The 24,821-nt window shown below is 45.9% G+C and overlaps 1 protein-coding gene across 1 annotated transcript in view; it reads left to right on the top strand.

Annotated features, from left to right (window-relative positions):
* The window catches only part of MTOR (mechanistic target of rapamycin kinase), a 115,885-nt gene extending 91,637 nt beyond the window's left edge, over nt 1-24,248 (top strand). The window contains exons 38-59 of the mRNA XM_081086496.1: nt 2,089-2,204; nt 3,352-3,469; nt 5,631-5,879; nt 6,498-6,598; nt 7,294-7,390; nt 7,687-7,785; nt 8,072-8,194; nt 8,383-8,565; nt 8,947-9,081; nt 9,292-9,466; nt 11,383-11,518; nt 12,169-12,316; nt 13,189-13,311; nt 14,637-14,719; nt 15,830-15,902; nt 16,393-16,467; nt 16,860-16,995; nt 17,764-17,829; nt 20,180-20,260; nt 20,529-20,609; nt 22,586-22,691; nt 23,343-24,248. Of these exons, the coding sequence (XP_080942622.1) occupies nt 2,089-2,204; nt 3,352-3,469; nt 5,631-5,879; nt 6,498-6,598; nt 7,294-7,390; nt 7,687-7,785; nt 8,072-8,194; nt 8,383-8,565; nt 8,947-9,081; nt 9,292-9,466; nt 11,383-11,518; nt 12,169-12,316; nt 13,189-13,311; nt 14,637-14,719; nt 15,830-15,902; nt 16,393-16,467; nt 16,860-16,995; nt 17,764-17,829; nt 20,180-20,260; nt 20,529-20,609; nt 22,586-22,691; nt 23,343-23,358 (2,520 nt within the window). The 3' untranslated portion in view covers nt 23,359-24,248. The remainder of the gene's footprint in view (nt 1-2,088; nt 2,205-3,351; nt 3,470-5,630; nt 5,880-6,497; nt 6,599-7,293; nt 7,391-7,686; nt 7,786-8,071; nt 8,195-8,382; nt 8,566-8,946; nt 9,082-9,291; nt 9,467-11,382; nt 11,519-12,168; nt 12,317-13,188; nt 13,312-14,636; nt 14,720-15,829; nt 15,903-16,392; nt 16,468-16,859; nt 16,996-17,763; nt 17,830-20,179; nt 20,261-20,528; nt 20,610-22,585; nt 22,692-23,342) is intronic.
* Nucleotides 24,249-24,821: the final 573 nt, after the last annotated feature.

Here is a 24,821-nt window from a genome sequence, read left to right on the forward strand (position 1 = left end):
TGATACCCAGCCTCTCCAGGTGGGGCAGTTTATTTTTGGCTCAGCACCTTGTTGCATCTCCCAAACAGAGTTTTAACCGTGGGCTCTGAAAGCATCAGGCACCAGTTCCCAGTTTAGTTCTCACCTGCTTGATGCGCACACTCGTCACACGAGTGATCTGTCACCTGGCAGTGACTGATCTTTTCAGTACTGTCTCCCAATTCTTGTTTTTTTCTTTCAAATATGGTCAGTGTAGTTCTCAGAGAAAGGAAACTAAAGGAACATTTATCACTTCCCAGGTGTGGGATGCTAATGTAGTTCATTTTTCAAAGCCAGTGGTGAGTACTAGAACTCTACGAAGGCAGCTGTCTGAGGGAAACAGGTGTCTTGTTAGCTTTTGGAACATCTGTGTGTCTGCCCTGTCCTCATGCATGGATTCGCTGCCTGATAAAGTGTTTGTCACATCGTTCTGGCTCGGGGTTAGCCCTAGCTCTTCTTTTATTTTTATTTTTTTATTTTGGAATGTCTTGAGTCAGCTTTCAAGTCTTCCTGCTTAAGGGGTTATTGTGCAAGTTTAGGTAAAGTGCCTGACACATGGCCCATCACACATACTTCTTAAATGGTATGGTTCCTGTAGGCTGGAACCATAGGTTGGGGGCCAGTATACGAATTCATAGTCAGGAGTTATGGTTGACTCCATTATTCCAGAGCACACAAGTGGCTCATCTTGTTACCCAACTACTTCTACACCGGAGACTGGCCCTGCCCCAGGACCTTTCACATGTCAGGTGACCTCCAGGTTCTTGATTCGCCCAGGAAAGATTTCAAGGACAAACTGGAGTGAGAACAAAGCAAGTTTTATTCAGGTAGAGAAAAAGAAAGAGGTCGGCACGAGTGCCACTGTGGAAAAAAAACGAAAAGTAGGTCCTGGTGGATGCAGGCCAGCTTGTGAGGGGGTTGTGCCAGCCCTAACTCTTAAATTAATACCAAGTACTTCCTGATGTTGAGAAGTATCTGAGGTTGGCCCTGGCCAAGCCAGGGAGTTTCATTTTCCTTCAAGCCATCATCACTGACATGTTTCCTTTTTCTATTTTTTTTTTTTTTAAAGAAGACTCACATGATTTACTGTAAGATCATTCTGACCTTGTTTATTTGAAGTGTTTATTCTATTCCCTCCTCTTTTGCAGCCAAGAACACATAGCCTCTTTTTTACATTCTCACATACTGTGTCTCCTTCCCTACGTTAGGAGATTGAACTTTCACCATTTTTTCCATTTGTGCTTTTGATGTTTGTGGGCTCATGTATGGACCCAATTTATCAGGATGCTGTGTGTCTGGATGTGGCGGGCTGATACAGATGGCTTGTAACTGACTCCCAGATCTCTGGCTGTCTCTACTCTTCCCTAGTTCGGCTACCTGTTCCCAATGTCTGTTTTCCTGTTAACCAGGAATTTCTGTTTCTAACCAAATGCCCTCTGCTCACTTGGTATGAAATCCCATTGCATACAGAGATTTAGCTGCTTGAGGCTGCTCTGAAGATACTGCTGTTAAGCCACCCTGTTCAACTGGGTATCTGCTTAGCTAGGGACCTTTTCCCCGTGGGTGCACGGAGGGTTTGCCTGTCTCTGTGTTCTGATCTGGGTACTGAGGATTCAATCAGATTTTTTTAACTGTAGTTTTTGCTCTGCTGTAGTGTCCAAGGTACCACAGTGTTTTAAACAAATACTAAAGTTTTACTAGCTGAAATAATTCCCCATAAGCCTAATTTCCCCCAGGGCAATATATTGATAGTGAAGTAAGCAGTTATTTCAAATTACTTCATATGAATTGTTATTTCGGGTAGCCAGGCAAGTAGCTTTTCCAAGGCTTATTAAAGTAGTAATTACAGTTGGCCAAAGGAGAGCTGAGACTTGGATTGAAAAAATATGAATCTTCCTGAAAAGCCCAGCCTTCTCCCAGCAACATGCCCTGCTGGTCCTCTGTCCAGTAAGTTCTTACCCTGCATTCAAGGTGCTCTGTTTAGAGAGGGGTGGGCTCACATGCCTGTGACATTTCCCATGAGGTTGGGCTCCATGCCAAGTGGCTCCCTGTGTCTTTTTCCTGCTACAGATCGATGCCTTCCAGCACATGCAGCACTTCGTTCAGACCATGCAGCAGCAGGCCCAGCACGCCATCGCTACCGAGGACCAGCAGCACAAGCAGGAGCTGCACAAGCTCATGGCCCGGTGAGGTCCCCACTGGCCAGGGCCAGTCACACTCCAGCCCTGCTATGCCAGCAGCCTCTGCAGCAAGGGGAATGTTCGAGGTTCCTTGGGCAGCCAGTTGCTTACATCTCTCACCATTTCCTGTAGGGATCCCAGGCAACTATCAAATTGTGCTGCTCCAAGCCTCTGCTACTTATTTCCACAGGATTCAGCAGCCCCTGAGCACACAGGTGTTCCCCTCCTGGGTGTCTGGCTTCAGAGATAGACTCCTTGTTTCCAAATGCCAGATGTGCTGCTGATTTGATGTGTGACTTTAGCTAAGTTACTGAACCTCTCTGTGCCTCCAGTTCCTCATCGTATAAACAGGAGATAGTGAGAGTTCCTATTTTCTAGGGTGGATTTAAGTGGTGTGAGGATTAACAAAGAGAATACATTGTCAAGCATTTGGAGCAGTACCTGGAACAGAGTAGCAGTCAGTGAATGCTAGCTGTGAATATTGTCACTATGAAGAATGGAGGAGAAGGGAATGTGAGGGAGAAGCCATATGGCATGCGGCAATAAGGAAATTACTCTCACTGCTGTCACCCACAAAATTGGATTTGGGAAAGATAGGTCCATACAAACCTACTGTTCCTGGTCCCTGGTTTAAGCTAGCATTGAAGGATAAAGGTCAAGAAGAAAAGATCTATATATATAAAAGCCTAAGCCAACCCTTCAACCGGCTGACCAGTAGCTATGATGCACACTGACCACCAGGGGGCAGACGCTCAATGCAGGAGCTGCCGAGCTGTGGTGACTTGGCAGCTGTGGTTCTTGGCTGACGCACTCAGAACCAGAGAGGAGGGAGCACAATTCCAGGGTGCGTCACCTGAGAAACGCTCTCTCGCAATCCAGGTCCCCTTGGGGGATGTTGGAGAGCCAGTTTCGGCCCGATCCCCACAGGCCAGGCCGAAGGACCCACCGGTGCACGAATCTGTGCACTGGGCCTCTAGTAATACCATAAAAATTTATCCCACACGCCCATCTTTTCCCTCCCGTGTAGTTTGCAATTCTGTTGGTTCTATCATGTTGCTTCCTGAGAGCAAGTGTAACCTCAGAAAGGCTGTAGTGCTCTCCACCATAACTCCTTCTTGGGAGCAACATGAGGGGCTTGTTTCTCTGTTTCCAGGTGTTTCCTGAAACTTGGGGAGTGGCAGCTGAACCTCCAGGGCATCAACGAGAGCACAATCCCCAAAGTCCTGCAGTACTACAGCGCCGCCACGGAGCACGACCGCAGCTGGTACAAGGTAACCTGACACAGGGCTCGGGGCTCCCAGCCTGCCTTCTCCAGATGGCACCCCAGCACCCGACAGCCCGCTGTGCTCCTTCGTGCTCGTGGTTGGCAGCTGGTCTGATACTGTGAATTTGCTTCTTTGAATGCTGGGAGCCTGTCTGTCAGGCCCCTTAGAAGTATAATCGGTGTAGAAAGATGGATTCTTTTATTTGAGAAAGATTTATTACACCTTTGTTACACATGTGGCTGCTGTCTTCCAGCCCCTTAGCTGCTTGTTTTCCTAGGAGCATCTGGACACATGGTTAATCTCTGGAACTTTATCTTCCCTTGGGTCATCTGTTCCTTCCTAGCTCCTTTCTGACTTCCATTCCTGCCTGCTCTTCATCTAAGAACTTAACTTTCTCTGTTTTTATTGGAAAGCTCTGGGTAACATCCTGTTATGCTGTAGGAAACTTTTCAAGAAGATAAACAGAATTAGGAAATGCATAAAAGATACAACTGACAATAGAGGAGCAGTTCTTGGAAGTGTACATTGAGGGGCCTTCTGGTAATAGCTGCTTGGTGTAGCAGATGTCACTGATTTCTTTCCCGTATCTTCTTAACCTCCTAACGCTTTGTCAGTTAATCCCCCAGGGCTCTAAACTTGTATCTGAAAATCACAGAAGCATCTAAAACAAAAATCTTATCTTTTTTAAAAAATGCCCAGTTCATGCTGTCAGCATAATTACTCTAGGACAGCTTCAGTCCGGGGCTGGAAAAGTAAATCCAGTAAACCCTTCAATATCTGGAACCGTACTAATTTGAGCTGTTTCCTAACCAGATGACTTTGCTTCATCCAACGTTTAGAAAAAACACAAATCACATGAAAAAAACTGCTTCTAGAAATTTTAGATTTTTCCTGCCTAGTATGGGTTCATGCTGTCTTCTCCATCCGTGGTGTAGTCCTTTGTGCTTGCAGGGGCTGCTTCTGTCTTGTCACCGTGTCCCCCAGCTCAGGGCCTGGTGCAGAGTAGATACACAAGAGGTATTGGTTGAGTAAATGAAGATGTGGGAGAACTGTAGATGTGGTCATTGTAGAATTCTTACTCATCAAGTAAAGTTCACTTATGATCAGTCTCTCCTTAGGAGAAGAAATGGACACGTTTTTATTAAAGGAAGGTTTTAGCAAGGAACACAAAGGAATTTCATGATTATTTAGAAAGTCTAATTGCAAACTTACTAGGCGCCCAATCCAGCGCTGCCTCAGGCTCCCTGCACCACTCAGTGCTGTGCCATAGCATCACTGCGGCCCAAGCCCCAGGTGTGACTAGTCCCCTTTTTTCCAGCAAGCATTAGGTTCCTTCCCGCAAACAGTCACTGAGCTGCCAGGTGTGAGGGCTAGACGGTGAGCAAAGTTCACCCTCCACAATGTCCGGGTGCTGTAAATGTGTTCATTTTCCCACTGTCACATGACCTGGTGAAGACCTTCACCATCACTGCCCTGCACCTGTGCCCTCTGACATCACCTGGTTTTATGCACTGTTGCCAAAGGAAAGCTCCATCTCCTACAGAATGAAACGGGACCTCCTGGGCCTGATATGATATGCCGGCCCCTCCGTGATCTGACCCCCCACTTGGCTAGCCTTCCCATCACCACTGTCCTGCACACACCTAAGCTTCAGTCACATCAGTTTCTTTCTTTGCTGTGCTGGCCCACCTGCATCTTTGTCCCTGTTCTTCCCCCGCCAGGAAGTCCTGACCGCTGCTCTCGGTTGTTCACTCCTTGCCCATCAAAGGCTGCCCAAGACCTACCCCAAATCCCTCTGTGAAGCTTTCCAGGCCCTGTCCGTGGCATTCCCATTGTCCGCCTCTAATTGCCCGTCGCATTCTGCCTGTCTTCAGGTTTGTGAGTGAGCCCCCGACTAGACTAGAAGGTCCCTGAACAGGACCAGGGCTTGCTCCTCTCAGATGCCCTTCCCCCACAGCACTCATCACAGTGGCAAATACAGTAGGTGTCACAACATGAGTGAGCCACATCGAGCTGAGTTGAGGTTTGGCTCCACTGACCAATGAGGAAGGGCAGTCACAGCGCTCCTCCTCAGCTTTGTCCTCAGGCTCTCAGCCCTTGATGCCCAAGCCCCGCTGCGCTGCTGTTGGTCACAGCCTGTTGTCTGTCCCCACTCTGCCCCACCCAGGCCTGGCACGCGTGGGCAGTGATGAACTTCGAAGCTGTGCTCCACTACAAACATCAGAACCAAGCCCGCGACGAGAAGAAGAAGCTGCGTCACGCCAGCGGGGCCAACATCACCAACACGACCACTGCCTCCAGCACAGCAGCTGCCACCACCACCGCCACCAGCACTGAGGGCAGCAACAGCGAGAGCGAGGCTGAGAGCAGCGAGAACAGCCCTACACCCTCTCCTCTGCAGAAGAAGGTCGCTGAGGTACCCAGCCCTTCCTCCTCCGGGGACCGACTCAGGCACCAGGCACTCTGAGTGGACACGTGGTTGGGCTTATAGGAATCTGAGGCTTTCCTCCAAAGTGCCAGATGGAGCTAGAAAGCATTGCTTATTTGCCATGTGGCATCGTTGGAGCTTTTGTATGCATCCTTGTGTTTGGGGAGCTGACATAGCCCCGAGCCAAAGAATGAGTTCCTTGTCATTCTTCCGGGGCATGAGCTCATCCTCCCAAGGCCCTGCACCTGTGTGCGTGGGTGGCCGTGCACATCTGCTCGTCCACTCTGAGGACAGCCCGGCGGGATCCTCCTCTGTCTTTGGGCTGTCAGTTCAGAGTGTACCCTGGGCTGTTCAGAGATTCAGCCCCGCCTCTTCTGCCACCCTGTTCAGGAAGCCACCATTACCCCAAAGTAATAACAGTTATGACACCACTGCCATTTATTGAGTACCTACTGTGCGCCAGGTACCGATTTAAAGGCTTTTCATGCATTGCCTGACTTACTCCTCACTGCCACTCTTGGAGGTGGATACTGTTAGTATGCTTTTGCCCATTTTACAGATGAGAAAGCTGAGACAAGAGTGTCACTAATACATACGTTTCTACAGGATCTATCCAAAACCCTCTTGATGTACACTGTCCCCGCCGTCCAGGGCTTCTTCCGTTCTATCTCCCTGTCACGAGGCAACAACCTCCAGGATACTCTCAGGTATCAGGGACGGGGAAACTGGTAGGCCATGGGAATGGCAGAACACAGAAGTTATACATAAAGTGCTCCTTCCCTTCCCCACCCCGATCAGTACATCCAAGAGGAACAGCTGAGCAGGCCCCACCCCTGTGGGTGAAACCTGCAAAGATTAAGGAGGAGAAGTGGCCTGAGGAGTCTTCCTGTGGTTTGTCTCATAGAGAAGAAGAAGCTCACCTGTTTGTTGCAATATTGGTGAACTCCCCTCAGCTTTAGAGCCAACTCTGAGAGGCTAAATAAATGGCATGGACCCGCCAGGCCAGAGGCTGCAGGTGACGAGGGCGGCCTCCTTTTGTTTTGGGATATCCAGCTGGCTAAGCACCAGGTTTCTGAATTGCCACTGGTGTCTAGGCGACTCTTTCTACCTGTGCAAAGATTATCCCTGCGTTGCCCATGGGCCCATCTATTAGATTTCTGAGTTTGTACCATGGTGATCCCTCCACCTTATCTGAATGCAATGATTGTTCACTTGGGATGATCCTGTGGTGTTAGTCGAACACAGCAGCCCCACCACCCACCCAGTCGCAGTGGTCCTGAGAGCAGACACCTTGGAGAGCCACTGATTTGAGGTCCTGCCAGTTCTTCTCCTCTCAGTCTTAAAGGTGAGAAACACAGAAGCCGGGAAGCAATGTCCTGTGACTCTCATTTTTCTTTTCCAGAGTCCTCACCTTATGGTTTGATTATGGTCACTGGCCCGATGTAAATGAAGCTTTAGTGGAAGGGGTGAAAGCCATCCAGATAGACACGTGGTTACAGGTGAGGACACGTGGTTACAGGTGAGCATGGGTCAGCTCTCACTCCATCTCCTCTTAGAGCCAAGCAGTGTTGGGAGTAGCAGGTAGCAGGGAGTACAGTGGTGAGGAAGTAGGGATCGGTCCCAAGGTCAAGACTTCATATTTTCGTTAGTTTCTTTTAGAGAACTGAAGGGAATGAACCATTTCAGTGCCCAACAGAATCTACCAAAACAAGTGACAAGAGCTAGTCCTTGCCCTGAATAACCAGAGTTGTTTCCATGTCTCATATGCTGCATAACTGTCTTTTTTTAATAACAGGTTATACCTCAGCTCATTGCGAGAATTGATACGCCCAGGCCCTTGGTGGGCCGCCTTATTCACCAGCTTCTCACAGACATTGGTCGGTATCACCCCCAGGTATGTGGAGACCTTGGGCAAGTTGCTCATTGACAGCTGCCTTTTGCTTTGGTGCTCAGCCTTTCCTAAAGCTACTCCAGAGACAGTGAGGAAATGGGGCCGGCCCCCTATCCTGCTAGAAGCGTCTGCCCCGCTGGCATCCCAGTACCCTTTTTCAGAGAGCGAGGGCCCCGCCTGGTACTCAAACGAGCATCAGGATCATTCGGTTTCTTTTGTCATCCTCCTTAAAGTTAGTGTCGGGCTCCTGTCACACATGTTTGCACATAGTCCTCTCTGTTTGCTTCAGGCCCTCATCTACCCCCTGACTGTGGCTTCTAAGTCTACGACCACAGCCCGTCACAATGCAGCCAACAAGATTCTGAAGAACATGTGCGAGCACAGTAACACCCTGGTGCAGCAGGCCATGATGGTGAGTCGGGAGCAGAGCGGGCTTCCACTGACGCTGGTTGCCGGGCCAGAGGGCTTGAGCTATTGTTTATCTTCCTCATGACAGTGCTGCATGCTCCCTCTGGCTGCCAGAAAGAGCACCTTCTGTTTCTCCAAGACATTCTGAGTTTCCTTTATCCTTGGTCTTCTCTCCTCCCCTTTGGGATCCAGGTGAGTGAGGAACTCATCCGAGTGGCCATCCTCTGGCATGAGATGTGGCACGAAGGCCTGGAAGAAGCTTCTCGTTTGTACTTTGGGGAGAGGAACGTGAAAGGCATGTTTGAGGTGCTGGAGCCCCTGCACGCGATGATGGAACGGGGACCCCAGACGCTGAAGGAGACATCCTTTAACCAGGTACGGGGTAGCAAAGCCTGACAGACATGGCCCAGAGCCTTTGTCAGACACCTTTCCTTCTAGCCTTTCAACTGACTTGAATAAACTGTACTGTGTCAGAGGTCACAGGATATAAAAACACCAGAAATTTAATTGTCATTAAATTATAACCCCCCCCCAAAATTTTAAGTGGAAAACCACGAGATCCTACTTTACCTAACAAGCCATCCTGAACTTGGGAGCTCCAGGACTGGAGAGCTGCAGAGCGGCCCTTGTTGAGCCAGCCATGCCGCTGCCTCCCAGCCAATGTGCTCCGAGGGGTGCTGCTGTCTGCTGGGATTTAGCCTGCGGCTTAAATCAACACCCGGGACCATTTGTGAATTTCCCCTGCATTCCTCTCAGGCATATGGTCGAGATTTAATGGAGGCCCAAGAGTGGTGCAGGAAGTACATGAAATCAGGGAATGTCAAGGACCTCACCCAAGCCTGGGACCTCTATTACCATGTGTTCAGACGAATCTCAAAGCAGCTGCCTCAGGTAGGATCTTCAGGTTCTAGCAGGATTAACTGTCATTATAGTCCTTTCTGTTTTACTACCTGCAAATGTTCTAACACTAATCTGCTTTTACTTGTACTTGCAAATTTGGGACAAGTCATTGCTATTAGCAATTCATTAAAAAAATACTTAAATTGCATTTTAGTTCCTCCGTGGAGGCAGAAAACTAATCCCTGTGGTAATTATTCACAGCTCACATCCTTGGAGCTGCAATATGTTTCCCCCAAACTTCTGATGTGCCGGGACCTTGAATTGGCTGTGCCAGGAACATATGACCCCAACCAGCCCATCATTCGCATTCAGTCCATAGCACCGTCTTTGCAAGTCATCACATCCAAGCAGAGGCCCCGGAAGTTGACACTTATGGGTAAGTACCACTATGTGCATCTCCCTCGCACCCTGGCTGAACCCCTACCCCGGCTTGGAAATTACTGCTTGCTGTTCACACCAATCTTTCACATGCTCCGTCTCTCCCGTTGTTACTGTGAGGGGAATAGAGGACAAGTGGATTTCTCCTTGTTCCATCCTCCTTGGGACTCCTAGTCCTTCATAGAGCTGCACTTGTATAAGTGAAGCACAACGATCCTGCACAAAACCAAGTGGGGGGCATTGTGAGCTTGCAGCATGGAGGAACTGTGAGGCAGCGGTGGGGGAACTGGTGCGGCCCACAAAGCCATCTGGGTGCGTGGACGTGACAGGCTACATTGAAGGAAGACCTCTGAGCTCTGGACTATTCTCTTTTTTTTTTTTTTTTTACCATCACAGTCCGTCTTTGTGGGAAATGATTGTGTAAAATCCAAACAAGTGGGAATGAGTTCTCACAGTGAGGTTTGCTACCTGTCAGGATAGTTTTGGGAGGCCTAAGTACTCTGGTGGCACTTTGACGTCTTTTGCCTTTAGTACTAATGCTCATATTTTCTAAATGCAGTGATTATTCATCAGCACCAATTCCTTGTCCACAGAGATTGTCTCTCCACAGACGGGTATCTTCTAATACTAAAACATGTGTCAGGTTCCCAGCAATATTTAAGAGACCTAATGAAGGAGCTGTTTCAGAGGTGTGAGCAGAGTTAGGAGAACCAACAGTGAGAAGCTGTTACCCCCACTCTCCAGACCCATCAAGGGCTTGTACCACCAGAAGCTATAGCCCAGTTAGAGGGACGTAGCTGCTTCTAGAACTGTGGCCAGGCTGGGTGTTGGGCAAATACCCTGACCTCTTTCTCTTCCTGCATTCTATACCCTGACCTCTCTCTCTCTTCCTGCATTCTTACCTCCTGCCAGTGCCCTCATTGGCCAAGCCCAGCTGGGGGCCCAGGTGATACAGTCTGGAGAGGCCAGGCTTCTCAGGTCAGAGCAGGACAGAGAAGGCCAGAGTGTGTTGGGAAGGGAAACATTCAGAAGACCATTTCTATGCAGAATCATTCCTGGTCCTGCCCTGGCTAGTGTGGCTTAGTTGGTTGGAGCATCATCCCATGCACCGGAAGGTCACAGGTTTAATCCCCGGCTGCAGCTCATACAGGAGGTAACCAATCGATGTATCATCTCTCACATTGATGTTTCCCTCTCTGCCTTCCTCCCTCTCTAAAATACAATAAAAAGAATCATTCCTGGTCCTCAAAGACAGAGCTTTTTAAATTTAATTAATTAATTAATTTTGGTTAATCATCACCCGAAGATATTTTTCCATTGATTTTTAGAGAGAGTGGAAAGGGGAGGGAGAGACAGAGAGAAACATCGATGTGAGAGAGAGGCATCAATTAGTTGCTTCCTGCATGCGCCCCGACAAGTGCCAGGGACCTTGCAAGCCAGGTATGTGCCCTTGACCAGAATCGAACCTGGGACCTTTCAGTCCACAGGCTGAGTCTCTATCCACTAAGCCAAACTGGCTAGGGCTATTTATTTATTTTAAATATATTTCTATTGGTTTCAGAGAGGAAGAGAGAAATAGGAACAGTAATGATGAGAGAGAATCATTGATCAGCTGCCTCCTGCACGCCCTCTACTGGAAATGGAGCCCGCAACCTGGACATGTGCCCTGACTGGGAATCGAACCATTAACTCCTTGTTCATAGGTCGATACTCAACCACTGAGCCACACCAGTCAGGCTCTTTTTAATTTGAACATCACATTGAGGGAGCACCAAAAGCAGGGTGTGTTCTCTTTATCAGTTCTAGGGAGTTTTACATGCAGTCTGCAGGATCTTTTGAAGACAGTGGTGGTCTACCCCCTGACAGGTTTAAGACCCTCTGATCTCCCCTAACTGCTCCTACCATTCCTTACAGGCAGCAACGGGCATGAGTTTGTTTTCCTTCTGAAGGGCCATGAAGACCTGCGACAGGACGAGCGAGTGATGCAGCTCTTCGGCCTGGTTAACACCCTTCTGGCCAATGACCCAACATCTCTTCGGAAGAACCTCAGGTATTCCGGATGCATGGAAATGGCAATGATTTCAGAAGTCTCCTAGTTTTTTCCTACATCTCTCCTATGTAGTCACGTACTTGTATGAATAAAAACAAGAAAAATATATACCTGACAGGAAGCCATCGATAGCCGAGGTATCAAACACAAAAAGAAAAATCCTCCATATTTTTAGAGTATGCACATGAGAAACGTCTTTAACAACCTCCGAAGGATCCAGAATGGAACACTTTGTGGCCATTAGACTGGAGATTCTGCAAGTTTGATGTGTTGTAGCTGAGGTGGGGTGCCAGCCCAGCCAGACCTTTCCTATCCTCAGTACTCTTACCCCTCTTTCTATAAGAATGTGAATATTTACATTTCTAAGCTGATTTGGAACATGTGAGAGGTTTAGAAATTTAGGCTTAGAAATAATCACTGAATTTCCCCTCAAAGCACTGAGTTTGTTAGGCTGGTTGAGAGACTGCTGTGCTTCTGGACTGTCACTGCACCATCTGTATGTGATACCTTATTCTTTGCCAATGCCCTCATCACACACCTCACAACAGCCCTGTGCAAAGGGTTCATTAAAACTAGTTTGCATGTGCCATGAGCGGTCAAAGGTGTACTCTGTTTACTGTACAATAATCCTGCTTTCCTGTGGGCACCAGCATCCAGAGATATGCAGTCATTCCTTTATCAACCAACTCGGGCCTCATCGGCTGGGTCCCCCACTGTGACACACTGCATGCCCTCATCCGGGACTACAGGGAGAAAAAGAAGATCCTTCTCAACATCGAGCATCGCATCATGTTGCGGGTATGTGACGCGGCTGCCAGACCCAGCCCTATAACGTCTCGGAGGCGAACTTGACCAGGTGGGGAAGGCTATGCAAAGCTGTTCTTCTGTGCTCTTCTGTATGTCCATCACTGAAAAATCGATTTGAGGGAATTAGCCATTAAAGAAGGTTTAACCCTTTGAGTATCAACCAATATCCTAGGAACTATACTAAAATTGCCAAGGCATTTTTGCTGATTTTACAGCAGCTTAGGAAAAAAATTATGAGTCGCAAGTAAATGAAGTTACATATTCAATTTTAGAACTACAAACATTCGGCATCATAAGTAATCTGCACTTAGGTGCCATCTGTCAATAAAGAGTGAACTACTAGCATCTAATAGTGATGCTGCAGGAGGGGCGCGATAGCGCACCCGGCACTCTAGGGGTTAAGGAAGTGAGTCCTAAAGAAGACAACCTTCTCTAAGAAACAGAAGGACCCTAAAGCCCAAAATTTAAGATTTCACCATCCGAGGTGAGACTGTGCAGTATGACTTACAGTACCCAGTGCATACAGCGCTGGCCTGTGGAGAAATAATGTTAGGCGCTGTGTAGGTGATGAGAAAGACTTGTTCATTACCCAGGAACGTGACCGCTCCAGCGCTCTCATTCTCACCAGTGGACTGTGCTGCTGTGCGGCCTGATGTTTTACCCTCAGGCTCTGGTAGCTCCGGTGGTCCTAGGTGAGAGTGGCCCCTCCCATTTTTTCTTTTGCACCGTTCTTATTTCACTTCTCCTTTTGGCTGTGGTGGTGAAATTGGAACCAGCTCTGCCTCGACCTCAGCCTTATTTCTTCCTGGGTTTAAGCTGCTTGTCTTGGGCTGCTTTCTCACAATGGTTGTGTCCTGATACAGATGGCTCCCGACTACGATCACCTAACTCTGATGCAGAAGGTCGAGGTGTTTGAGCACGCCGTCAATAACACAGCCGGGGACGACCTGGCCAAGCTGCTGTGGCTGAAAAGCCCCAGCTCCGAGGTACGGCACTCTCGGCTCCACGCACACGCTGCACTTTGGCACCCACTCTTGTCAGGAGGCTTTCTCGTGCTCATGCTCCTGTGGGCGCATTCTGTCATGATTAGCTGGAGATTATGTGCAGTCTTTTATTACAAAGATTAAATGGGTAAGCCGTGCACCTTAGCAGATGTAGATTTAGTACTTTAATGTTTCTCCTGTTACTTATGATAGTATTTGAGTTCTTTATATATTAAGGTGATTAAATCTTTTTCATGTGTGTTATAAATTTCCTGTTTATTTGTTGTTTTGATTTTGTTAATGGTATGTTCCTTGGTTTTTAATTTTTTTTTTTATATATACAGGCATTTTTAAAGTTATAAATTACCAGATTTTTAATTATTTAAAATTTGTGCCTTTGGCTTTATATTTAGAAAAACCCTAATTAAGGAAAAAAGAAAAAAAAAGGCCCTCCGCACTTCAAGATTATATCTTTTTACATATATCGTAATAATTATAAGATTTGTTTTTGCATGTAAATCTTTAACCCAATTTGGAATCTAGATTAGGATATAAATTTTATTTTCTTATGATGACTAGCCAATATCACAATATTTACCATATAGCCCATCCTTCCCCTATTTAAAAGATTATTTTTGTTTGTTTAAATATATTTTTATTAATTTCAGAGAGGAAGGAAGAGGGAGAGGGGATAGAAACATCAATGATGAGAGAGAATCATTGATTGGCTGCCTCCTGCATGCCCCACACTGGGAATCAAGTCTACAACCTGGGCATGTGCCCTGACCAGGAATTGAACCGTGACCTCCTGGTTCATAGATAGATGCTCAACCACTGAACCATGCCATACACTAAATTTTGTTATACACTAAATTCTTATATGCCTTTGGATTTCTTTCTAGAGCGTCTATTCTCTTTCATTGATCTTTCTGCCTGTTTCTCCTCAAGTACCGTACTATTAATACAAGTCTCTTCTCATTGGCTATTTTCCAGATACATTTTGGAAACATTTTGCATTAAATGTGTCTAATAATTTGGGAGGATATCTTGACAATCTTAAGTGGATATCCTTAAATGGATATTTTTATTTATTCAAGTCTTTACATTTCTAGGCTGAGTTTAATTTACTTATTCATCTAAGTTCTGCACATTTTTTAGTTTATTTCGAGGGTGGGTTATTATTTTTTGTAATTGTGAATGGGATCTTTATTCCATTCTACATTCTAACTGCTTATGATAGAATATAAGGAAGTAGTTGATTGTGTACACTTATGTGGAAACTATTTAAAGTTTCCAGAGCCTGGTTCACTTGTGCTCCTGTGTTCTAGGTGTGGTTTGATCGAAGAACCAATTATACCCGCTCTTTAGCTGTCATGTCCATGGTTGGGTATATTTTGGGTCTGGGAGATAGGTGAGTGAGTTTAATTTGTTTCTTTAAGTCTTCTTTCTCCATTGTGGTATTCTTGAATGGTTTCATTTTGTATCCCAGTGAGATTTCTGACCATTGGTAAACGTTTGTATTTTGTACTTTAGGCATTTTTTGCGGCATCAACCTTAGTCTCCTATTTATTATCCGTGCCTGCGAGCAACACATCAAACTAAAGGGAAGGAAAATCATAGTTCAAGGGTACTACTTTCTGCATAGGTTGGTTTCATGTATTAAAAAACCATATTAAATCCAGTTGATTTGATTGATTCAGTAAACATTTGTCAATCACCACTGTGTTAAGATAAATAATTCTATTTCTGTAATTGAAACCAACCAAAGTAGATCCTGCCAATATTTCTTCATAATAAATTTCATCTTAATGTACTGACTGGAATAGTGGTTAAGGAATGCACAGAAATTGACTCAACAGACTTTTTTAAAAAACTACTTCTCTTATGTCCACTATTTTTTCTCCTGGGATCATGTCTCATATACTTATTTGAGAGTAAAAATAATTTTATCACACAAAAATAATAAATACTTGTGTGTTTTTTAAAAAGCAGAATGCCTGTTTACAGAATTCAGATGGTCCTGCCTGGATGGGCTCAGGGCCACAAGGCCCTGTGATAGGCCCTGAGCAGTAATGACAGAGCCTGTCACTCTGAGATGCCAGCTCTGCCAGGAACAATTTATCTTGTGACTAGATTATCATGGTATCGTGGGCAACTTGTGATTCACACAGATAAATCCTGTTTCAGGCCTAGGGCAGGGGTTGGCAAACTTTTTCTTAAAGAGCCAGATAATATTTTGGGCTTTGTTGGCCATATAATACAATCTCTGTCACAATTGCCCCTGTCTGCTGTTGTAGCACAAAAGCATCCTGAAGCAATACTTAAACAAATGAGCATGACAGTGCTCCAATAAAACTTTTATTTACAAAAACAGGTGGGGGCCGGGATTTGGCCTGACCTGTGCTTTGCCAACCTGTGGCCTAGAGTATCACATACTTGTTGATTTATTTATCAATGTTGCTCTCTTGATACCCTCCCTCTCTCCCCTCTCCTCCCCTGATCTCTATTCGGTTTCTCAAAGACACCCATCCAACCTGATGCTGGACCGGCTGAGTGGGAAGATCCTGCACATTGACTTTGGGGACTGCTTTGAGGTGAGCACATGTTCCAGAGCAGCACAGAAAGCTCACCTTCCCGGATGACCAGTTTTCACCCTCCTCTGACCATTGTGGCAAACTCAAGCTCACCCCTGCTCTCCTGCCAAGGTGCTAGGAAGTCAGTCTGAAAAATGAAATCCGTGCTCTTTAATACTTGGTTTAGTTGGATTCAAACTGCCCTTGGGGTAAGGGCCGCTCACTCACTGAGCCTCTTTGAGTAGAGGACCCTCATCCTCCGCATGGCCTGCTGGTCCAAGGCTGAGCAGGATGCACACTTTTTCTTTTTGTTTCTTCTTTCCCTCTTTGTCTTTTTTTCTTCTTAGTTGTCTTTTAAATCCCTTTTCAAGTCCCCTCACTAAACTCAAGTTACTTCATTTCTGTGCTTAATTGAAATAGAAAGGAAAGGAAAGCCCCCCTATTTTCCTGGCATTAGCTAAAGAAAACAATCTAACGACTAGACTGGGTTTTCCCCTGTATTACCCTGTAGGTTGCTATGACCAGAGAGAAATTCCCAGAGAAGATTCCATTTAGATTGACAAGAATGTTGACCAATGCTATGGAGGTGAGTAGATATTGGTAACAAGCTGCTTTGAAATAGGGGCAATACAGTTACAACCCTGACAACAGACTTGCTTGTTAGAGCTCACCAGTCCCCCAAAATGCCTGGAGTATTTTTGTAGTCTTTTTCTGGTATTTTCCATTGTTTTAAAAATAATCTTTGAAAGTATTACCATTCTTTATGTCACATGAATCACAATGTTTCATATGAATCACAATTGTGACCTCACTGATCCCTTGCTCTGAAGACATTCCCAGCCTGATACATGGGTATTGGCCTGTGCCTGCTTCCTCAGTGGGGTGGTGGACCCTCTCGACTGTCTGACTTTTGGTCCTGAGGCCTTAAGGGGCCAGTATCAGTGACCTGTGTGGTGAGTGGCTCTGGCCCTTGTGCAGGTTACTGGTCTGGATGGCAACTATAGAATCACATGCCACACCGTGATGGAAGTGCTTCGGGAACACAAGGACAGCGTCATGGCTGTGCTGGAAGCCTTTGTCTACGACCCCTTGCTGAACTGGAGGCTGATGGACAGTGAGTATTAGCAAGTGCCTGGGAGCTGGAGTCCGCACCCTCCCAAATGAGGAGTATTTGACTCAGTACATTTCACCAGCCTGTGGCCCTTCAAGCCTGGAGCCTGAGCTGTATTACTGAGCAATTGCATTACATTTCACAAAGTAGTCTGGTGTTTGGAAATGAATTTCAAGTATTTTTATTAACCAGAACATAAAACTCCAGTCACCAATTTGAATATTATCTAAAATATTTTTCAGTATAAATGAAGTACCTCAGTGCTTTTTGTCTGTGTAGGTTTCATATAGAGTAACAAGCTGGAATTTTGATAGGAAATGCAAACAGTTGTGATTTGAGTCAGCATTATCTCCCTCTGCCCTTCGTTCCCACCTCCTTAGTTTATTAACACGTTAAGCGTCCAGTCAGCCACCGGTGACTGACACTATACTTTCCGTCCGGAAGACAAAACAGGCTGGGCGCTTAGCGTGTTAACAAGAAGAGTTTACTAAGGAGGAGTCTGATCACTGCGACTAAGCCATGCTTCTACCTTAGGAGATCTGGCTTACGTTCTCTAACTCCAGCCTGACGAGAGAGCGTCCCTCAGGATTGCACATCCGTGCTCACATCCACCCACGACTCCTGAGTGATACACCTTTGGTTCTGTCTTAGGGGATATAGCTTTTGGAAATACTATACATTTATGATTGTAAGAAAATATCACAGCAACCAAGTTACTTTCAAGTCAAAGTCTGACGCACTCTTTAATCATCCCTTTACTTCTTTCTCTAGCAAATACCAAAGGCAACAAGCGATCCCGGACAAGGACAGATTCCTACTCTGCTGGCCAGTCAGTAGGTAGGTGCCCCCGTGGGAGACACACATTCTGTCCCCTTCTATCCAGAGTGTTTCTAGAACAGGGTGAGCTCTGCTATTGCATTAGGAGGCATGACTTACAGTAGGAACAGATGCTGAATATTCGGGAAATCACCCAAAGGGAAGGAAGATTCTATCACTGCTAAAGTCTCACCTCATGGGCATTTATTTAACTTCAATAATGTGGTATAGAAATATCTACTGAGCAGCAAGCACCTGGTATATGTTTTTTTATTTAATGCCTCTCAGGATGGAGTAGGTACCTAAAGCTCAGAAATTTTGATCCAACTATCCAATCTTAATGTAGCTATAGAAATAAATTTAAAGGTGTGTCTGAGTATTAGTTAGTATTTAGCATGCCCTTGAGCAGTGTGTGGATTGAGATAGTTATTAGCTATACGACCTTGATCCTAAAGCATTGTTAATAGCTAAGAAGTGGAAAGGTGCAGGCAGCAGAAGTATACTCACATTGCTGCCTGAGGAGCCAGAAAACCACGCAAAACATCGTTTCCAAGAGAGTGGTCCACAGAATAGGCCCCCAGGAAGGTAATGCCCCACAAGGGCCAGAGCCCCCCAGGGGTTTGTGTGTGAGCACTCTTCAGAGGTCTTACAGGAAAGCTGTTAACCTCGTGTAGCCTTCCTCTTGTCCCCAAACCCCAGCCTGCCCCTTCTTTCCTCATAAAATCTAGCATCTACACAGTTCACATTTTGGGAAATACTGTTGGGGGTATAAAAAAAGTAAATATTCTCTTCAGTCGTTTATGGAACGCTTGCAACTAGTTACTTAGCTACGCCAAACAATGTTAAGGATGCAAAAAGAATGTGACATAGAGATTGCCCTAAAGCACAGAATCACATTATAGAATTGACCAAAATATATATTAAATAATAAGAGAACAGTACATCCCACTGTGTAATCAAGTACCACGTGATCTGGTTTGGAATAAAGGACTGTGGACTTAGCGAGCAGAGTAATCAGTCTGAGCTGCAGTCGGTAAGGGAGCTCTTGGGTTGGTGGAATTTAAGCTGATACTTACTGGACAGATGGAATCTGGATGGGTAGAAGGGAAAATGGGCAGGAAATTGGAATCCTGGGTTACGTCTCTGCACATGTGTGGACTCTACCCTAGACACATGATAGCATCCTTAAATACCTAAATCACCCATGGGATCTGGGGCACCTTGTGTAAGTGACTGGTCTCATCCAAAGTATGTGAGACTTATTGTTGAACTCTCAGCACCCACCTCTTCACTACATCACTGGATGACTTCCCCATGCTGCCTGGGGCACGCAGCGGGGAATTAGGACAGCCAGCTCTGATGCCAGCAGATGGGAATAGACCTGGTTGGTTTTTTGTGCCTTAAAAGTTAAGTTCCAGAGGCTCATTAAAAAAGTATCATCGCCCTAACTGGTTTGGCTCAGTGGATAGAGCGTCGGCCTGTGGACTCAAGGGTCCCAGGTTCAATTCCGGTCAGGGGCATGTACTTTGATTGTGGGCACATCCCCAGTAGGAGGTGTGCAGGAGGCAGCTGATCGATGTTTCTCTCATCAATGTTTCTAACTCTCTATCCCTCTCCCTTCCTCTCTGTAAAAAATCAATAAAATATATTTAAAAAAAAAAAAGTATCATCATCACTGGGTTCATTTTGAAGGTGTGTAGTGGACAAGGGCATTGTGTGAATAACTTCATAATTCTGACTTTAGACTCTTTCTTCCTGAAGGCCATAGTCAGTGGAGGGTGACCCTAGGCCTGAGGATTTTTTCTCCCCAGAATTGATGTATAAGTTCCTCCAAAGAATAATACTTCAGCCCTGGCCGGGTGGCTCAGTGATTGGAGCATCATCCTGTACACCAAAAGGTTGCAGGTTCAATCCCCAGTCAGGGCCCATATGGAAGGCAACCAATGTATCTCTCTCACATCGATGTTTTTCTTCTCTCTCTCTCTCTCTCTCTCTCTCTCTCTCTCTCACTTTCTCTCTTAACATATTGAGGATTTAAAAAAATCCTCAGTCATATGTGTGACCCATTGAAAACTGGTTTTCTTTATATTATTGCCAGTTTCTGTCGAACCAAATAAGTCACCAGGTCTTTGACTCATACTCCTATTCTCTATGTCAGAACACTTCATTAATGCTACAGTATTTGCCTGAAAAGTCATGCTTTGTAGATTTAAAAGCTTTTAAATACATAAAGAGTAACATAATGCTTCCTTTTCCCCTTAGAGGTATGTAGGGCCAGTATCAGAGGGAATATAGTGTATGAAGAATTAGAGCTAATACCTCAGAACAATGGCTTTTTAAATTTTCTGCTAATTGATTGTTTTCCTCCTAGAAATTTTGAATGGTGTGGAACTTGGGGAACCAGCCCATAAGAAAACGGGGACCACAGTGCCAGAATCTATCCATTCTTTCAGTAAGTCCAACCTCTGAGGACTTGTGCCAGTAACTAGCTCATTAAGAAAATAGCAGCTGTGTTTTACCACAAGAGGGTCAATGAGATGAAGCAACAAAACCGCCTTTGAGCAGAAAAGGTTCCATGAGTTTCTCATTATGCTCTGAGGACAAAGGTAGACACAGAGGAAGAATTGCTCAACACACGCGTGAACATTTGAGAAAAGCGGGCATTTATGGAACCTGTTGTGATGATCCAATTCTGTTATTTCTACTTTTGTGTATTCCAGTTGGAGATGGTCTGGTCAAACCAGAGGCCCTAAATAAGAAAGCTATTGAGATTATTAACAGAGTTCGAGATAAGCTCACTGGTGAGTATGTGGACATGTTTACTTACAAGGACATAAAATCTGAGTGACTTTCTCTCCTTGAATGGTGGTCACTCCCATTTTCTAGTGGTTTTGGTGCGTAAACTATGCTGTTAACTGGAGTGTCTCTGAAACCATCAATTAAGAACCCTCTCTGATTCTTTCTAATAAGTTTACTTCAAGTAATGTGGTTAATCTCAGTTTAATAGAAGAAAGTAAAGTTATGTTGGGTTCAAAGTCAGCCAAATTCAGGAAAGTTTTTTATCGTGACTGGTATTAGAGTAAATCTGACCACCCTGATCATTGCCAATATGAACTTTGATAGCTGTAATGGAGGGGAGACTCTGGAAGGAGAGAAAAGCGTGCTTTTGTAAAGGAGACATGTCACATTGACCAGACAGTGTGACATGGGGTGGGAGTCGTGAAAGCCAAAGACCCAGCTCCACCACTTCCCATGTGTCTCTTGGTCTGAAGATGACGAGAATGCCTCTCAGAAGTCAGTGAGGCTCCAGTGAGACATGGGGTACCAAGTGATTAACATTAGGGCCTGGCACGTAGAGTGGTAGTCGGTATATTATTTATGGAGCACCTACAAGAGCCAGGTGCTGAAGAAACAGAGTGGGTAAAACAGACAGAGTCCCTGCCTCTGCAGGGCTCGGGGTCTAAAGGGGAACTGGCACTGTGTTAAGTGGAAGAAAGGGACTTGGGCTCTGCTGCCATTGACTGAGGAATGTACCTGAGCAAACCAGGCCAGGAGGTAAACGCTGAGAGGAGTTCATTAGGGGTAGATTGTTCTGGTGGGAGGCAGTGTGGCAAGAAAAGAGGCCCAGAGGGGGAGAGAGAAGGAGGGAGGGAGGGAGGGAGGGAGGGAGGAAAGGAGGAAAAGTGGCTGGTCTGACTGCCACAGAGAAAGGAAGCTGGGAGGAGCCCAGTGCAAAATGTTTTGACTCTCAGTAGCAAAGCACTGAAGGTTTTTAAGAGGGTGGGAGGGAAGAGGAGCGTCTGGGTGGGTGAAATACTATGCCTGTTCTGGCTGTGTGGAGAACAGATTAGAGGGGAGGGAGCAGCTGCCCTAGCCATCCCAGCTAGACAGTTGATTAGGGTGGTGGCAGTGGAGATGAATTCAAGAGATCATTGTTAGGTGAAATCAAAAGGATTGATGATGCGGAGGGCTCAAAGGTGGCTCCAAGTCATTGGTGACCTGAGAGCTGGGATGAACCTGGCAGACAGACTGAAGCAATTGAAGGGAACATGAAGTGAGAGAGAGAAGCAAAGAAAGCAGACAAGTTCAAAACTCTTGAGAAGTTAGGCTGTGCAGGGGTGAGAGCCCATATCTAGAGGAGGAGGAGTTGCATGAGAGGGTTTGTTTTTGTTTTTGTTTCTTTAATAGAAAAGAGGAACATGTTTACAAAACAGAAAAGGGCAGTTGAGAGGGAGAGTTTGAGGGCACAAGTGAAAGGATGGGTCATTGATACTGTGAGGCTCCAAAGCACAGGTGAACTTGCCCTTGAATGGGAGGAGGGACAGCTCTCCAGGGTCATGGGAGCAAAGAAGAGGAAGCGCATATCGAACAAATGCAGCACCTTGAACACTGCCTAACACATCAGGGATCAGAACCTGTGTCACAGTTCAGTAATTCAGGAGATGAGGGCGAGAAGCCAGAGGAGAGGCTTGGACATGGGAGAATAGAGGACTTGAAATAATCCTCATGAAACGGAAAGGCATGTTGCCAAAGAAGCAGCGTGAGCTGGCCAGGCAGTGTCACGTGCCTGTTTGAGGTTCGAGGTTATGAATTTATATTGGAAGCAACTGCCCGGTGGGAGGAAAGGCTCAGGTCACGTGGAGGTGGATTTAAAATCCAGCTCTCGTGTAGCCTTTGTACACCTGTATGAGGATAAACTGATTGGCTGCACAGAGAGTTAAGCCAAGCAGGAGTTGAAACCAGGTACAGGTTAAATGTTCCCGTTTCCCTGTCCTAGGTCGGGACTTCTCTCATGATGACACTTTGGATGTCCCAACACAAGTGGAGCTGCTCATCAAACAAGCCACATCCCACGAAAACCTCTGCCAGTGCTACATTGGCTGGTGAGCAGGCGTCTCCAAGTACCTGCGTCCATAAGCAGGCAGGACCCTCCCTGTGTCCAGTCACAAATAGGATTTGGGGGAGACCCAGGAGTGTAATCATAGTTTCATGGCCCTTTAAAAGTTGTACTCACTTTGTGTGCTCATTGCTCTAAAAAGAAGAAAATTTTTTAAAAAAGGATATGTATTTGGAAGGCAAACACCAAAATAAGTTAAAAGTACATTTAACCTGGTTGAGAAGAGTGAGCCCTCCTTATTTTCACGGGGTGGAGGGATCTTTTGGGATTTTTGCTGTCAATTCTGAGATACAGGAAGGGCAAAGAAAAGAGAAACCAGAGCAGTGACAGAGAAGATGAAAAGACACATTAATGACCTGGGATTGTAACGTCAGGGACCACTCGGGTCTGCTTTGATTAATTGCCTGAGGCATGCTGGATGGGAGAGCTGAGAGAGGGCTACAGGGAAGTGTCCTGGGAGCACGGCAGGCTCAGCATTGGCTGGAAAAGATGAGTGCGTCCTGCACAATTAGTGGTGGGAGATCTCAGGCAGTGTCCCCGGGGTGGTCAGACCGTGGTCTTTCCTTTTTCGATGAGCTGTGTAAAGCTTTAAAGAGCCCAAATTATTAAAATATTCCTTTTCTTTCTGTCTTCTTAGGTGTCCTTTCTGGTAACTGGAGGCCCAGACGTGACCACAGCATTTCTCTTGAGCCTTTTGTACTTTGGTATATGCTTCCACTAAGCTGAAACAGTGGTCAGAAAGTTCAGCTTTGTTAAATATTTCAAAATGTAAATGAAAAAAACTACTGTATATTAAAAGTTGGTTTAACCAACTTCCTAGCTGCTGTTGAAGAATATATTGTTGAGACACAGGCTTGATTTGGTTCCCAGGACAGTGGCACTACAGAAATCAAGCCGTTGATTTGGGGAACAGAAGATCATAACTTAAGAATTACGGGTTTTGACTTAACTCATCGTGTTTGCTGATAGCAGAGGGGCCTAGTCTTTCCTGTTAACATGCACACAGCAAACACAGCGCAGTCCAGAAACCTCGGATCATGGAGGACACGTCCTAGGATTCTGGACTGTCAGGAAGCGGGAGGAGCCCACTTCCTCACTCACCCATCCCATTACCTCACTGGTCCAGCAACAGCATTTGCAAGATGGACCAAAATGGGTGGGAAAGGTCTGTCTTCTGCCTCACCTGTGATGCTGCGATGTAACCCTTCAGTCCAAGACCCAGACCACTAGGATGGGGTTTCTTCAAAGCGGGCGGCCTCGGCTGAGCACAAGCGTGGAGGGGACACCGTGCAGAGGAGTGGCCCACGCGGTTCTGGGATGTGTCTAGTGAGGCCTGAATGCTGTGTTTGGAGCAGGGGCTTGGGAAAAAGCGGTGTCATGGAGCTGCTGAGCACAGAGGGAAGGCCTCACCTACCTGTTGGGAATGATGAGCAAAAGAAACATTAAGTGCACAAAGTATAAAGTGTACCATGTCTAGACTCCATGTTGTATCAGAATAATTTTTGTGCCAATAAATGACATCAGAGTTTTAAAAACGTGTATGAATAACTCGTTTCCTTTTTTTGCTTTTCCCCCTTTTGTTGTTTTTGCTTTTTCCTTTGTTTTTTGTATGAATGGCTTTTTATTCATAATTAGTAGTTCGTAAAGGAAGCAATTATTCCTTCAACATTCATTAAGCAGTTAGTATTAGGAACTATAAAAGACACTAGATCTACGTGGCCTGGTCCGTTCCCTCAGACTGTTCACCGGGCCGGGGTGGAGCGATAACCTTCACGCAGTTGAACCTCATTCAGCACAACTGCTTCAGAGGTCAGTGGGGAATAAGAAGACTAATAGGAACTAAAGGGAGGCTAGAAAGTACAGTGCGGCAAGACTGGCCGGCCTCACAGTTCAAAAGCCAGGAGTTGATGCTGTGGACAACGGGACCACGTGAGGTTTTAAAACAGGTAGAATCTGAGTCTTGCTTCCTCTGAAAGTGCAGATAATAGTAAGATCTACCCCATAAGGTCGTTTTGAGGATGAAATAACCCATGCAAAGCATGCAGTGCAGCTTGACACATGGCGTTAGATTGAACCATATGAAATAAATGCTAAAAAAGATGGTTAAAATGAACTA

This window comes from Myotis nattereri (genome assembly GCF_964212035.1).
Source record: "Myotis nattereri genome assembly, chromosome: 3".
Taxonomy (NCBI): domain Eukaryota; kingdom Metazoa; phylum Chordata; class Mammalia; order Chiroptera; family Vespertilionidae; genus Myotis; species Myotis nattereri.